Genomic DNA, 16,786 nt, shown 5'->3' with positions numbered 1-16,786 from the left:
ACTTTTCATATCTTCAAAAGGTTGGTAAAATTTCTCCTTCCTTTTAAATTTCTTCTGTTTTTGATTCATGAGTGCAAAATATTTTTGTAATATGTTAGATCTTAAGAATATTTTTGTTAATCTACACATCAAGCTCCACAAAGCTTCTTCAGTTGTTTCCACATGATAAATACTGGAATATATAATATATGTAAATGGATATCTTGATAACTTGTAAGTTATGAGTTTGCTAACAAAAGTGTTGAATACCTTTGTTCGTTAATGGTGGTCAATTACTGCTGATGTTTTTTTTTTTGCCGGGTATGATGCTAAACAAGTGATGTAGAATGGAATCTGTAGGATGTAATGTAAGCATATGGAAGTTTTCAATGGTTGATTACTCAATTCTGAGACTGCAAAATGGTTGGATGAATGTATTAGTTGACAACTAACAGACACAAAAGAAGGAAAAAACTAAGGAACTAGACCTACCAGCCATTGTTTGAATGAACCAACCAAGGAAAACTCCCAAGAGATGTTTAGTTCTTAGATTTTTTTCCTTGTATTCTTATGAGTTGTGCCCAAATGTGGTGTACATATCCAATATCCATACTTACGTAATTGAAGATGTAGAAAACTTTATGTTCAATTGTCAATATTAGAAATAATTTTACTCTAAATGAAAATATAAGAATTTCAATCAAATAAAAAAAAAAAAAAGATAGCGGAGGACGAATTTGTGGCACATGTCATGACTAATGTTCTAAGGACAATGCTTCTGTGGTGATTTATTTATTTATTTTTTTACATAGTGCCATGATGACTGATATTTCTTAAAACATTCTGTTAGTAATGGTCTGTTTCTTTTCTTTTCTTTTCTTTTTTTTGTAAAATATATATATAAATAAAATCTTCTTAATGTCTGCAAGGTGTTAACATGTAATCTTATTCAATTGGTGGTTCATGATGCAAAAACAACTTTCTACTTTGCATGCACGTGTCTTCTTTTGTCTGTACAAGGTAGTAAGAAATTTGCATTTTTCTCAATGCAGCTTAAGTTATTTTTTGTTGAAACTGCAGGAATAGGTTGGAAGTCTTGGAAGAAGCGATGGTTTATCCTTACACGGACTTCTTTGGTTTTCTTTAAGAATGATCCTGTTAGTATCTATTATCTCTTGGACTTAAATTATGCTTTGAGTTCAATTCCTTTCTGCATCTTTGATTTTTGCTTTAGTTTCTTTGTATTTAATAACATCAGAATTATGTAGCGGGAATAAGTGCACTCACTTAAAAACTTTTTCCACACATACATCCACACTCATTCGTTGGCTGGAAAAGCCGAGGAAGTTAGGATGAGTTATTTTTGTTCCTCTGCAAAATCTATGCTTTAATTGTACTTACGCTTGGTGATTCAAATGAACTCTCATTATTTTTCTTTATAGAGTGCACTTCCACAAAAAGGCGGTGAAGTAAACCTCACTTTGGGCGGCATTGACTTGAATAACTCTGGAAGGTATGCACGGTCAATGCAGTTCTTTTTAGTAGTAATTTTTGCAATACTGTTAATATGTGCAATTGGTTTCATGTAGTGTTGTTGTTAGAGAAGATAAAAAATTGCTGACCGTGTTATTTCCTGATGGGCGTGATGGTCGAGCTTTCACCCTTAAGGTGATACACTTAACTATCTGATTATTGTTATTGTTTATTTTTTTACAGTCTTTTTAAGTATAGGGGTAAACCTAATAGAGCATAGATGTTTATGTATTATATATGTTCTCTAACTTCTGCCAATTTCAGGCTGAAACATCGGAAGATTTATTTGAATGGAAGACTGCCCTAGAACATGCCCTCGCACAAGCACCAAGTGCTGCCATTGTTATGGGCCACAATGGAATATTTCGGAATGACACGAGTGATACAATGGAAGGGTCTTTCCCTCATCAATGTTTGTACTTGGACCATTATAACTTCTTCAGTGTATCATTTCTGGGTTTTTGATTATTAACTCTGTTGGGTGGCTTTACTCATACTTAATATTGGGTTTTTCCAGGGAAGGATAAGCGCCCTGTCAAGTCTTCAGTTGTTGGAAGGCCAATTTTGCTTGCACTAGAGGATATTGATGGAAGTCCATCTTTCCTTGAGAAAGCTCTACAATTTTTAGAAAATTTTGGTAAGTTATAATCTCGATACTTTCGACAGTGGTTCAAGCTAAATAAAAATAAAAAAACATGATATATTTATAAGCCACTAAGGGTTGCAGCTGAACAGTATCCTTCAAAAAGCTATAGATCCAAATCTATATCAATCAAGGGAGATTTATTTGGTTCAATCTCTCTCTCTCTCTCTTCCTCGGGGAATATACAAATGACACTGGCTGAAGCAGCCAATTGATCATGCTTTGGGGGATGGAAACATTACTTGGCCTACTTACAAGCTATGAGTCAAGATCATAATGAGATGTCCCACCCTTAAATAAAGAGGATATGCTATGAAGTAAATGGTAGTTGCATTGAACTGACAATTTCTCGATACTGAATTTAAATAAGAAGATATAGAGAAAAAGGAGGTTGCAAAGCTAAGATACAGAAACGCATTAGGATGTCACTTATGGCACTAAGATAAGGAAACACATCAGGAGGTTACATTACAGGCTATCATTGTATTGAGTGATTGAAAAAGGTTTTACATGATAGCTTGCGGTTTGTTTTAGAATGAACCTTCAATCTCTTTGAGATTTCTTGTTGAGAAGATATATGCAATGGGATCAAACTTGTAAATAAAGACTTTTTCCTATGCTTTATTGTAAGGATATATTTTTTCTTATTCAACTTGAGTTAGAAGGATTTGGTGTCATTTTGCCCACGCTCCGGCCTTTTCTTGTCTTGATAAGAAAAAAAACTTATCGCTCCTTTTGAACGGAGATAATGTGTTGGGTTCTGGAAAAGATCAATGAAGTGATGTTCTATCTTTCATTTCATTTTTCCTCCATCGGTTATAATTTGGAGATTTGATGAATGGATCCTGATATAGAGATCATTTTAGAATTTAATCAATCTCAGAAGAGAATAAGTACAGTCAGCCAAGACCACTGAGGGTAGACTTTGGTGCTGATTCATGTTAGTTATTAAAGCGGTCATTTGTCATTGTTTGCTTTAAATTCTTTAATTTGCCACAAAACTATATTTGTTAAATAATTATGAAATTTTAATTTTATGGGAAGATATAATGTAAAATATAAGGAGAAATTTTACTGGTTCTGCATTATACAGTTTTAATCAAAATTTCTAATGTCTTTGGATAGGTATCAAAGTTGAAGGAATTTTACGGCAGTCTGCAGATGTTGAGGAAGTAGAACGTAGAGTACAGGAATACGAACAAGGTATCTGCTTAAGCCTTTAGTCAAGCTGCAGTTCATCTTGGTTGTGTTTGACTGCAAGAGCATTAAAAGCATCATTTAAGAAGACATATTGAATCGCTTTTTCAGTTTAAGATCATGATTCTCTATAAACACTCATTTCTAACAAAGATTATACAATCCCATTTTTCTTGTTTCAGGTAAGATTGAATTTGGTCCTGATGAGGATGCCCATGTGATTGGTGACTGTATCAAGGTACTTCTGTAAGCTATTTGACGCCATTTGTGACTATTATGCTTTGTGCATTGAGTTCAATAATCACCAAGTTATGTTGACAGCATGTTCTGCGAGAGCTACCTTCTTCACCAGTATCAGCACCCTGCTGCACAGCTTTGCTGGAAGCTTACAGTAAGTTCTTATGGTTCTTTGATCTTTTTCAACAATGCATCTCTAATGCGTATAAGTTTAGTGTACTTTGTTGGCCTCAAGAAATTATATTGATAGGATTATGTTAGTAACTACTAACTACTTAACAAACATAACAAACCACTAACCACTTATTATATTGATTACTAATTACTAACATAATCCTATCATATATCTAGTGGAATGAGTTCCATGTAGCATCTCTAGAGGAGCTGGTGTTGATGGAAACATTATAAAATTATTGTTGCTCAAAGGAAATTTATATGTGAAACATTTCTAAATTAGGGACTAATTTTGTTCCGTTGGTAGATCATCTCACGTGTTTCAGTATTTTGGGTTTGTCACGGTGGGTTTAGCTTTTATCCCTTTCATTGATCTTGTTATCTGATTTTAATCCCACTATCGTACAAGTATTGTTACCGTTTTATAAAATCTCCTACTTAGCTATGATGCTTAGAATCAATACCCAAGCACAAATGAGCTCAAGACCAATTGGCAATTTTTCTTTTTTTGCTTTTGTTTCTGTATTCTGGAAATTCAGTTATTCAAACTACTACCCTGGGTATAAGACTATTTTTAAGGATATATGTTTTTTCACTCTGTGGAGAAGAGTCTTTAGTAGTCAGCAGGAGCTATACTGGTGATTCAATGCTTTACAAATAGCTATTTTATTTCATAGATTAGGTATTTAAATTCATTAGCTGATGTTATGCTAATTCAAAATAATCATTTCTATTATGTTTCTCTGCTTTCTATTTTACTAGAAATAGATCGAAAGGAAGCTCGAATCAGTGCAATGCGCTCTGCAATCTTTGAAACATTTCCTGAACCAAACCGCCGATTATTGCAGAGGTGATTCCCCAAAATCTCTATGTTACATGATACCTCACCTTTCCCTCATCTGCTTTGTGAATGTGCTAAGGTTGCAGCCTCTGCATTTTTATATTTTTTTTTAATTTTTGCAGGAAAATGAATCAATTTGTGTTGCTGCGGTACTTGAGTTTTAAACAAGAAATGGAATGCTTTGTGTAAAAAAAAATAAATAAATAAACAATCTAAAAGAAAGTAATATCTGAGTAACATAGAACTAAGTATTGTATTTTTCATAATCTATAATCACAGGATGTTGTGATAACAGAGAGATGATATGTATGAACAATATGGTTTATTTAAACATAGTGGATGCATAATAAAGATGGAGTTTCTGGTGATGTTAGTTAAGTTAGTTGGGTGTTATGCTGTCTGAATGTATTTTGGCTGCGAAAGTAAATTCTTGCAAGTTTCTTCGTTGTTCATAGCACTGTAGGGAGCAGAGACTATTAAGTAATAGTGACAAAGTGTTGCAGTGCTAGGATGATATGATCCTGTTTTAACTTTGAGCAATTTACTTTTTGCTCATTTTTGCAGAATACTGAAGATGATGCATATCATATCGTCTCACTCTCATGAGAATCGGATGACTCCGTCTGCTGTTGCTGCATGCATGGCGCCCTTGATTTTACGCCCTTTATTAGCTGGTGAATGTGAATTGGATGATGACTTTGATATTAGTGGTGATAGTTCTGCCCAGCTTCTTGCTGCTGCAAATGCTGCTAATAATGCTCAAGCAATCATTACGACACTCTTGGAGGAGTATGAAAACATTTTTGATGTAAGATATTCTTATCCTGCGTTTAGTTTCTGCAATCTTGCTATTTAAAATCTTTATATTTGGTATTTTATTGGTTTAGTTCTTTTAAGTATCATATAGATTGTTTTCTTTGGAAAATTACTTCACAAGAAATAGGTTTCAGTGACCTATTTGCTTCGCTTGAGATTAGCATGATGGGGAATGTGGTGCCTGATTCAACTATAAATGAAACTGTTATTTACCTATTGTGAAATTTTGTTCAGGATGAAAATCTACAAAGGTGCTCCATCTCAGCTGATTCTCAGATTGAAAACAGTGGGAGTGAAGAGTCAACTGATGATGAAAATATTGATACGAAAGACAATGGGTACCATGATGCGGAAAATGAAGTTGATCCAGAAACAGATGATGATCCTGAACGTGTACATAGTGGGAAATTAAGTGAAAGTAGTGGGTATGCTGGCAGTGATCTCTATGACTATAAGGTCATCCCTCTTTTCCTCTGACTATATATGCATGACAATATTGGAAGTATGCATTATGTCTGCTTTTTTGTACATTACTTTTGTAATTTAAGTAATGACTTGTCCTGCTTTGCTTCTTCTATCTGGATCCCTGCATGATGAATATAAGAAATTAAATGAGAGATTCTGCGAATTTCTCAATCTACGATCTTTCTAATTGAAGCTTCTATTTTGTGCATTTACAGGCATTTGGAGGTGATGACTCAGATGATGGATCTCCAAAAGAAAAACATGCTCTAGCTGAGAGTTCAATCGACCCCCAACAGGTCAGAGATCCAACCGTTCCGCTGGTGGAAGAACAAGATGATCAGAAGAAAGTTGCTGAAAACTTGATTAATGAGATGGACCCACCTAGTGTTTCCCCAGCCGGAGAATCTTACAGATCAATGGGAGAGATCCTATCCTTGATGGATCCAGGGCATCCTCTGCCTGTATCTGGACTTGAATCAAGTGCTGGAAAGGCAACGAGTAAAGTCACAGGCACCAACCATAATTCAAAACGATCAACATTCTGGGGAAGAAGCAATGTGAGTGTCATTGTTTGACTTGATATTCCTCACATCAATTTTCTATCTTTCCTCAATTTTCTTGCAGGCATTAATGTGACAGTGATACATCAATTCAAAAAGATGGTTTTTTTAAGTCTTCTTTTCTCTTGCGTTTCTCAATGCTCAATCATCTTAGTAGATAGGTCATAGATAGATTTTTCATTCTTTGAAAAGATAAAATGAATATGCTTTGGGCTGAAATCATCGAGTTATCAAAGCCTAATTTGCATTTCTGGTTGCCTCTGTATCTCAGTTTTTATCTTAACATTTCAGTTATTATCACTTGATCTTAAAATTATTATCACTTGAATTGTTCCGATTTGGCTGTTTCCTACCTTCCAAAGATTGTAGGGTTTGATGGTGGGCTCCAGTTTCAGACCTGGTGGGCTCCAGTTTCAGACCTGGGCTCACAAAATGAGCTCAAATTCTGGATATCAAAAAAAAAAAAAAAAAAAAAAAAAGGAGGGAGAAAAAAAAAGAAGAAAAATTTTGTGTGTGATAGTCGCATAAGTGACAGAGATTTATTGATGGGAAAAATCAATCATGTGGGTATGAGCTTTGATGATATTAGATCCTAAATTTAGAAAGAGCACGTGTTGATAGAACTTCGATGAATAAAGCTTTTAAGGATTTTCCTTCTCACTCGATTGTTCTAGATTGGAAGGATGTTATTGGGAAGTGAAGGCGCTTTTCTATTTTCTGTTTTTCTCTGCTGTTTTATTTCTCTCTATTTGTTTTTTGAGGATTCCTTATCCTCTTTCTTTTGTAATTGATCTTCATCAGTGAATGAAAGTTTTCTTATCATAATATAAAGACTAAAATTTGTGGAGTATGTCCATATTTTGTCAAAAATTGACAATAGAGACATTGGAGTATGTGGAACATTTGTTAATGATTAGTTCTATATGTGGAAGTGCGTATGTATTAATTTTAGGGAAAAACTGAATGAGAGGTCCTGCTTTTACAGCGGTATTTCTTACAGAGTGGGCGTCTAATGCTCTTTTGTTGGCCCTCATGCAGGCTAGGAAAACGCCGTCAATGGAATCAGTTGACTCTTCTGGAGAGGAGGAGTAAGATTCTATCATTTTCTTTATTGTCTGCATTATCTTCAATGGTCAATATTCGATTTGAGTTTGGAACAAGAGAAAAAGTGACAGGACATCCGTTTTGGGTTTAAGCTTGTTTGTTTGGGCTGGTATGTGGCAGAATTTTGCCAGTTGTCTTGGCAAAGTTCTTTTGATGTCTATTGAGATATTTGTGAGGATATCTGTAACTCGTGTGAGCACTATATTATCTGCGAGGCTCATTAAAAAATTTGGTTTTGGTGCTGGTTAGTCATAGTGCGAATTAGTTTGATTGGTCGTGGAAAATTATCTGTTTCTCTAGTCAGAATCATTTTGATAGCAGGATGAAATTTCTTATCTGCAGAATGTACTAAGTAGGGCATCTAAGTAGGTCATATTTTCTTTCTCGTACTGATAGCCTGAAACATATCATCATCATCTGCAACTGTATAACCTAGGAGAAAAAAAAGAAAAAATTCTGACGGAGGTTAAGGAACCGTCTATTAAGCTGTTCTTTATTATTTTTGATCTTGCCTATTTTGTGCATATGCAACTCAAGAAGTTCAATTACGTAATCTTGTAGGCTTGCTATTCAAAGGCTTGAAATTGCGAAGAATGACTTGCAACATAGGATTGCAAAGGAGGTAAAATTCCTTTTCTTAAACTATTCAGTAGGAGGTAGTGGAATTTGCTGAAATATTCAACTAAATCTTCCATCATCAATTGTAGGCTAGGGGAAATGCAATTCTACAAGCTAGCTTAGAGAGGAGGAAGCAAGCTTTGCATGAGAGGCGGTTGGCACTTGAACAAGATGTATGAAAGTTTGACCTATTACACATCTTTTTCTGGGTCTTTTTGGTTTTAAATCCTTCTTTATTAGAAGTTTGTGTAATTCAAGTATTTTGCTTCAAAAATGTAAGCAGCCCACGCTATCCTTTGAACATTTGGGCTAAGGCCGGGGCCTCAATGTTGACAATGGGAAGAGCTTCTGTCACTCAGGAAATATATTATGGGAACGAGTTAAATCCTTCTTTATTAGAAGTTTGTGTACTTTTAGATTCAAGTATTTTGCTTCAAAAATGTAAGCAGCCCACGCTATCCTTTGAACATTTGGGCTAAGGCCGGGGCCTCAATGTTGACAATGGGAAGAGCTTCTGTCACTCAGGAAATATATTAGTGGGAACGAGAGCTAGTTTCTAGAATTTGTGCAATCTATCTCAACTTACTGAAAACATTTTATGAAAAAATGACCTAACAGTCTTTGTGGTAATCTTGTCGCTAGTGGGCATCGTTGTATGCTAAAAATGTATTGCTTCATAGTTGACTAGTGCAGAGTTCTAAATAAAAAAAAGAAAAAAAAAAGAAAAAAAAAAGAAGTCGAGAGTTATGCAAGAGTGGGCTTCGTCCTTTTCCGTTATATAACTTCTAAATGACTGTAGGTTTCAAGATTGCAAGAGCAGCTTCAAGCTGAAAGAGATCTTAGAGCTGCATTGGAAGTTGGTTTGAGCATGTCCACTGGACAGTTTTCCAGTTCCCGCAGCATGGATTCTAAGGTTTATACTTTGTCAGACTTACTTAAATTGTCTTTCAAATGCTTGCATAATACAAATTCTTATCGCTAAAGCTGATGTGAAGACAAGGGCTGAGCTTGAGGAGATTGCTCTTGCTGAAGCTGATGTTGCTAGATTGAAGCAGAAAGTTGCGGAACTCCACCATCAACTTAATCAGCAACGGCAGCATCATTACAGTTCCCTCTCTGATGCGTGTGATCGTTATCAACATGTCCAAAATCATAGTTCTCAACAGTGAGTTTGAAAATCATGCTATCCTGCTAAACTTTAGTTGTCAAGGGCCTTAGGTAGTTTAAGGGGACTGTTCTAGAGTTTCATGTTTTAAATACAAGTATCTCGCTATGGTCACCTTTGTTCTCATTACGCAATGCCCTGACCTGCCTATCTCCATGTGTCCTTGTACTGGACATGCAGGAACTTTGGTGCAGAACGGAAGTATATTACTTTTAAGCTTATTAAGTCGATGCTCTAATTATAACCCAAAACAACCATCATATTCTATTTTATAAAAATTATATGCATCTCTCATCAGCCTGTGCATTGTAAAAGTAGATTGCTTATTTTTTCTTTTGTTCATGCAATGTCATTAAAAAAAAAAAAAAAAAAGAGTTGTGGGATGGAATCCAAGACTTCATTACTACAGAAAAGAATAAAAAGAGAAGATAAGGCATACAAAAGGATAACATGAACAGAGGATCGAGAAGTGGCTGATTTTAATTTATTTATTTCTAAGAATTTGAGATAATTTGTCTTATTGTATAGTGAGAATATATTTCATTTTTTGCAGAAGATTTCTCCAGCAAGATTTTGACACAAGTCTTGCCTTTTGCAATCATGAAAGGAAGCAAAGGACCACAGAGGTAGGCCTTTTGTAGTTTCAACCATTTTTCTTATTTCAGTTGAGCATTTCCATGTCAAAAATTTGTTACTCACCTTGAAAATGAATATCATAAAGCAATAGGATGAGCTACTGGTTGAATGGCCTTCTCGTTCTTCATTGTCCAGCTTTTTATTCATCATTTAAGTTTGGGAAACACGACTTAAATATGCAAATGATCCTTGTCGTTACATTTTCTTTATATTTTTACTTTAAGCTAAACAAACTTTAACCTCAACATTTTTCCAACAGGAAAGTCTGTTGGGGACAGAGTGGAGAGCAATGAAGGGACAAGTACTATCATCTGGCGGCATCAACAGGCAGCCATTGCGGAAACCATTCATGGACCCTAGTTTGAGTGATTCAAAAAGTACCGAGGCATCCACTAGCATGACCATGGATGAGCTTTCTGCTGTTGATTCTGCTGCAGTACCATCCACTTCCAGAGCTGCAGAAGTAAGACCAGTACTCCTAACAAGATTTACAGATTTTATGCTCAGTTCACGACTTTGTTTTTGTTGACATGTTTTCTGTTTGTCAACAGAAGTATCCGAAGATCATTAGTCTTTTTTTTTATTTTATTTTAAACCCAATTCTTTTTTATCTTATTATCTGCAAAATCGTATTATTTTTCTGACATTTTGTTTTAATATATCGAAATCATGAACTTTGCTGCATTGTTTTGCTTTCTTCATGGCTCCAATCATTACATATAACTCTGGTTTCAGGTGGTTGATTATCCTAGACACCCGTCGGCAGCATCTTCTGCTTTGGTAGAACTGACGACTCGTCTTGATTTCTTCAAGGAAAGACGTTCTCAGCTAATGGAGCAACTTCATAACCTTGACTTGAACTATGGCACGACATCTGCTCAAGACTTTGTCTGTAGACCATCTTCTCCCCCATGGAACTGATGGCAAGAGATGATGATGCTGACCAAATGGGTCGAGGGAAGTAGTATTTCTGTCTGACATCTTTGTTGTATATCCTTGATGCTGTTGCATTTGTTAATAGCCTTTGTAGTCCCGCACACCCTATAATTTATGGTTTCATATTTAATTTTTCTGTTCGTTTTAATTTTCCTAGTGAAGATGTGATTGGATCCTCTCATGAGGAAGTGTTTTGGTCTGTCTTTTGTTTATCAATTTTTTTTTTCCTCATGGACTTGTAAACAAAGCGTTCTCTGATGTGTCCATATTAGGCATAACTCATAAGTAATATTATTGAGCAGAATGTTATAAGAGAACATTTTGAAATCACTTTGTGTACAATTCCATTTTCTCTCTCTTTTGGTGGAAAATCTTTTGTATTGTCAGTTTCAGATGGTTGTACCTTTGAATAATGATTTGCTAAATCCATGCGCTCTACGTTCAGTAGCGCTTCTTTTTCCTCCTCTCTCTTTCTCTCTCTCTGCCTCTTGCTCTCATTCTTTCTTCCTTAGTTGTAATCTTTTTCCTTTTCCGTTCTTTTTGAATGGGGTCCAATGAGTAATCTTTCAAACGTTATTTTTGCATTAAAATGGTCTCGTAAGTATTTGGTTTAGAATTTTCTGTCCCATGTGCAGTTTGAAGGCCGATTTTATTTCAGATAAAATGTACTATTATTACATTAACCTTTTTTATTTTTTTTTTTATTTTAAGATTCGGACCACTAATTTCTTATTAGTGCTGTTATCTAATTCTGTCCAACACACCCTCTTATTGTCCAATATAATGGACAATGTTGCATTGTTGTGCGGGTCATCTTTTTTTATTTTAATTATATTTTATGCCAACACTTGAAGTAGACAACAACAATTTCTAGCTGGTTCAGCACTCTGGCCCTTTCAAGTTTCAACCGTCATGTAAGTTTTAACCGTCAAGATGAATTGTTTCATCCTTATTTGAAAAAGTGAATTGTCAAAAAGGATTTACTTCCCTGGAGTCTCCAGATTTCTCTAGCTGGAAAAATTGATCTGGGCATGCTACAACGAAAAAATATTTGTAATTAATTAAATTACAACAAATGAAAGCAAACTCATTCAAGTTGAATTGTTTCATCGTAATTTGAAAAAGTAAATTACTTGTTATTTAGCAGCAAAGAGTGATGAAAGCAAATTGGCATCTAATCTAATTCAAACTTGCCAACTCATTTAAGTTGCTCGCTTTGCATGCGCATAGATACAGATGTATATTGGCATAAACAATATATTGGCATAAACAATTTAATAGTAACGTCGTCTAATTTTTTCAAAAGAGGTGAAATTGAACTATGGCGGTCTCCAGCGCAATAATTGTCTAGAGAGAGAGAGAGAGAGAGAGAGAGAGAGAGAGAGAGAGAAGCCAAATACACACTATTATCAATTTTTCTAGTTGATTGACGTTTGTTTATTACATTTGTAAATGGATTTTGTCTTTCCGAATTAGCTTTTATAGATTTTGACGCGTAAGGATGACACTAGAGAAAGAAATACTTCCTATTAGAGTTTCGCGTGTATTTTTGAGGAAAATCATACCGCTTCTCGAGAGTTTAGGCATATTAAGAAATAAAGTTAGGGATCTTAAGTTTTATATCTATTTTTCAATACGGACTTAGGTGACATGTAATTTCTTTTATTATTAAGTGTTTCAATAAAATCTCTACAATTCGCATGTAGCTGTAAAAAGTTAGGATAAAAGTTTAAGGGCGCATTTAGTTATCTGATTCGAGTTTTTAATTCGAGTTGAGATGTGACTTGATGTGAGAGCTTTTTTTACTGTAGTAAAAAAGTTAGATGTGATTGTTTTTAAGAGTTTTTTACTGTAACAAAACTCAAATTCTAAACTCGAATCGGTAAAATAAACGGTTCTACCACTACTCAACGTTATTAAGATTAACAAAAACATGTAGAAAAATTTAATATATTTTTATGAGGTTATATTCCCATTCTCTCGTAAAGAGTAGTTCATACCACATGACATAACTTCTCATGTTTCTTTTTCTTTTTGAGAGAATATTCCTCGCATGATTGATTATTATTGAAACTTACCCTAAAACACGCAATTTTTCAGACAATAGCACACGTTTATTCTTTATTTATTTTTTCCTTTGAAAAGTAAAACACATTTTACATGATTATTACGTTAAAATAGGAACATAAGAAAATATATTCTTAGCCAGTGTAGGCCCCACTCCGAGTCACCTAATTGGAACAAAATATATTTAAGATTGGGTGGGGACTCATTATGTGGATATGGTCAGCGCATCCCTCGCAATCCCTCCCAATTTCCACACATCACAGAAAATCCCAGAACGAAAACAATTAATAAACTTTCTCGAGAAACTACTCTCTCTAAAATCTCTCTTAAATTTTCTTTTCTTTCTTTTCTTTTCCTTTTTTTTTCCGCATCTTATTCTTCTTTCCGATTTCTATGGCGTCACTACAAAACATGCTTCTCTCTCCTCAGAGTAGATGAATTCGCACTGGTGAGTTCCATTCTTCAATGTCGGTGTCGGAATTAATGTCGAATTTCTATGATAACGGTTGTTTATGATCTTTTATCCAAGAGTTTCTTTCGATCTTTTCTTAATTTTACGTTTAATTCATCCTATTTTTGGTTATGTTTGGTCGGTGAAAAAACGGATAAGCAATTGAAATTTTTTCGTTCCCTAAAAGCTTATTAACTACACTGAAGTAGAATGAGATCGCGTCTTGTTAGGATTTGGTATTTTAGTTAAGATATGATTCTGTTTTCTGTTTATAATTTATTTATATGGTGCGTTCTTCAGAATTAGGATTTTATTTTTATTTCTTTAGTGATTAGTCTTTTACTTGAACTAGGATTCTTAATGAGATTAGGTTTTTTCTTTGTAATTCAATTCCGTTTTCTCCTAATTGTAATTCAATTAAGAGTTTATTTAGTTGTATAAACTCCTTGAAAGAGTTGAATCTACAATTAATTGAACCCTTCCGCCCTGAAAAAGGTAATAAGCAATTAAAGTTCAGTTTCCCCACCCCCCCTCTCCTCTGTATATGACTACGTTTATCCTTTAGGAAAGTGATGATAAACTATGATATTATGAACTGTGTTGTTGTTTTGATACAAAACGAAATTTATGGTTTCATTTGCTTGTGGGTTTTATGGTTTGAGCTAGATTATGAATTTATTATTGAAATTCTGAAATTTCTCTGGCAGGGAATGAATTTCTGGCGCTATACTGACTAAAAATTATGCACCTTGTTAAGGAAATGAAGCCTGGTTTTCTTTGGAGTGTTCCCAGGTTTAGGACGCAAAGAAACTGTGATTTAGGTTCAACCCTTGAACCCAATAGTGACCTTAAAATAAACACCAATCAGAATGCTTCTTTTGATATTAAATTGTGGGGTTGGTCCCTCCTTTCCTTTGTTCCATGGGTGGCCATCAATAATAGAGACAAACCAACCACCATCAATAGAGAGCTGAGGAAGCGATCACTGCCTCGAGGGGCTGCCGAGAATGATTTTTGGGGTACCCCTTTGCGCTTTAGGCCGTATGTTTGTAAGGTTCCTTGGCATACAGGTGCAAGAGCGTTTCTTTCTCAGCTATTTCCCAGATATGGGCATTATTGTGGACCCAATTGGTCAAGTGGGAAGGATAGTGGATCTCTTGTTTGGGACAGGCGGCCGATTGATTGGTTGGATTTTTGTTGCTACTGCCACGATATTGGTTATGACACTCACGATCAGGCCAAGTTATTGAAGGCCGATTTAGCGTTTCTCGAGTGCCTTGAGAGGCCAAACATGAAAACCAAAGGAGATGCTCATATTGCTCATCTGTACAGGACAATGTGCACTACAGGTAAGCGAAGGATCATGCCATCATGGGATTCACGGCTTTTTCCTTTTCACTCTTTTTGGCTCGTTTAGTGTTGAGTGTGAACATTGTTACCTGCTGATATTTGTTCTAATTGTTCTTTTGCATGAATGGCAGGTCTCAAGAATATACTTATACCTTACAGAACGCATCTAGTAAGCCTGCAGTCTGGGAAACCTCTAATTCAATTTGGATGGCTAAGCAAACGTGAGATGGAAAAGTTGGACTACGCTGAAATCTTGAAAACAGATCTGGAGTTCTAACAAGTAATTCTAGTCACACGCGTCCATTGAAATAGTGATCTTCATTTAGTAGTCTTCTTAGGAACTACTTTTTCCCTAATATTTGGCTAGTTTTCTGGACGATTCTGTGCTAGATTTGAGGAAAAAGTGCATCTGTCCTGGAAAGTCTCAAGAAACGTATGTTGTACATATATCTTTGTTAATAGGCTACTAATTGCTAATTGGTTTATGAGTATATAATAGCATCTTTATAGTTTACATTGATTATACATAGTGGTGGAGGCAAGAATTAACTCGGGCAAAACTAAGATGAAATTCTGGGCTAGCGAAAAATGTTAAAAAAACCACAGTAGTCAAATATGATATACAACTATATTATAAATAGAGCCCAGAAAGCATAAAAACTCCAGTATCATTGTCAAGCCACTCAATACTAAGAAGAACACACGACAAAAATAATACCACAACAATCGAAATGATGTTGGGGAAGATTACAAATAAGTTCTAAATTTTTAAGTTATACCCCTTCATGAGCAACATGGAATCAGCTAACGACAAAATACGATCACTAGTACACTGCCCACACCCAACGCAAATTTATAAGATGTAAGCATTTTATTTTGAGCTTATGTTTTTTAGCTCATGTTATTGTGATCTTATGTGGTTAAGAAAGATGCGTGCTTTACAAATAGAATGTACTGCACTGTAAGGCAAAATGAGGAACAAATCATTGCAAATACTTGAATTCGATCATTAGACTCAAACTACATGATGAAAGTATAAAGAAGCAAACATTATTCTCGAGCTTTGACTGCAAATGTCCTGCACAATGTTATCTTTCTTTCTTGGTCATTTGAGGCATGTTCTTTCACAACTTGAATTGAGAACTTAAAAACTTGAGTTGTAAAGTGAATTTTATATTAAAAAAAAATATTGTAGCAAAAAGGTTGAATTTGAATTTTTTATTAGAGAAAATACTATTAAAAGAAATTTGAATTGAGGTTTAAGTTATGAAAAGAATATACTCTTGATTTTCACCATTGTTTCTGTCTTTTATTATACTATTTAGTTTTTTTTAATCTTTTCAACTTTTTACATTTTTTATGGCTTTTGAATTTTAACGTTATTTTCAATTTGTTTTTAAATTTTAAAAATTCTCATTTCACCATTTGAATTTTTAATGAACCCCACTGTCAGAATTTCTATTACAAACAAACAGAAAAAAAAAAAAGGAGCAGTGTGAGTGTGATCACGTGGTCTTTCGTTTAAAATTTTTTGTTAAAAACAAATTGAAAAGACAATGTGACCACACTTAAATGGATTCTTCAAAATGAGGATAAATCATTGCAAAACGATACAAGAAAACAACCGTTATGTTTAAATTGATTATTAGGACTCAAATAGTCGAACTATATAATGAAAGTATAAAGAAACAAACTTATCATAGAGGCTAGAGCTTTGATTGCAAATTTCTTGCACAATAAGATAAATATCTTCTTTCTTTCTTGATCATTTGATCTTTTCCCCCATTGTTTCTCTTTTTCTTTGATTTTTAATGATAGTCTTTTTTTTCTTTTCCTTTTTTTTTTGGAGGGGAATGATAGGCTTTTGAATCTTTTAACTTTTTACATTTTTTTTATGGCTTTATAACTTATTTCATCTCTCCAATTAGACCATATAAGATTGGAAATATAGCTTACAATTTGATGAATCTAATAAATAATGAAATTGAACTTTCTCCCTTAAATTAATAAAAAT

General features: G+C 34.5%; 2 protein-coding genes across 2 annotated transcripts; both read left to right on the top strand.

Moving 5' to 3' along the window:
* Positions 1-4: 4 nt before the first annotated feature.
* LOC21384635 (rho GTPase-activating protein 7) lies at positions 5-11,234 on the top strand (the record flags this gene model as incomplete). Its single annotated transcript, XM_010101789.2, has 21 exons — positions 5-20; positions 1,060-1,136; positions 1,422-1,492; positions 1,569-1,647; positions 1,777-1,924; positions 2,030-2,149; positions 3,281-3,358; positions 3,535-3,590; positions 3,674-3,743; positions 4,526-4,613; positions 5,169-5,412; positions 5,655-5,876; positions 6,101-6,442; positions 7,484-7,533; positions 8,111-8,171; positions 8,257-8,340; positions 8,967-9,080; positions 9,163-9,332; positions 9,886-9,958; positions 10,228-10,431; positions 10,704-11,234. Coding segments are annotated over 21 exons (2,553 nt in total), but the record flags the coding sequence as incomplete, so codon positions are not given.
* A 1,961-nt stretch (positions 11,235-13,195) lies between these two features.
* LOC21384634 lies at positions 13,196-15,265 on the top strand. The gene is made up of 3 exons (XM_010101788.2): positions 13,196-13,419; positions 14,130-14,771; positions 14,904-15,265. The coding sequence occupies exons 2-3, from the start codon at positions 14,165-14,167 to the stop codon at positions 15,047-15,049; spliced, it is 753 nt and encodes a 250-aa protein (XP_010100090.2). The 5' UTR covers positions 13,196-13,419; positions 14,130-14,164; the 3' UTR covers positions 15,050-15,265.
* The last annotated feature ends 1,521 nt before the right edge of the window (positions 15,266-16,786 follow it).

Source organism: Morus notabilis, unplaced genomic scaffold, assembly GCF_000414095.1.
Source record: "Morus notabilis unplaced genomic scaffold, ASM41409v2 Scaffold6029, whole genome shotgun sequence".
Lineage (NCBI taxonomy): Eukaryota > Viridiplantae > Streptophyta > Magnoliopsida > Rosales > Moraceae > Morus > Morus notabilis.
This window is presented reverse-complemented; position numbering and strand designations above follow the sequence as displayed.

Coding starts and splice junctions, on each gene's coding strand:
- LOC21384634 (XM_010101788.2), top strand. CDS start 14,165: ATGCACCTTGTTAAGGAAATGAAGCCTGGTTTTCTTTGGAGTGTTCCC. Junction 14,772..14,903: donor CAGGACAATGTGCACTACAG/GTAAGCGAAGGA, acceptor CATGAATGGCAG/GTCTCAAGAATATACTTATA.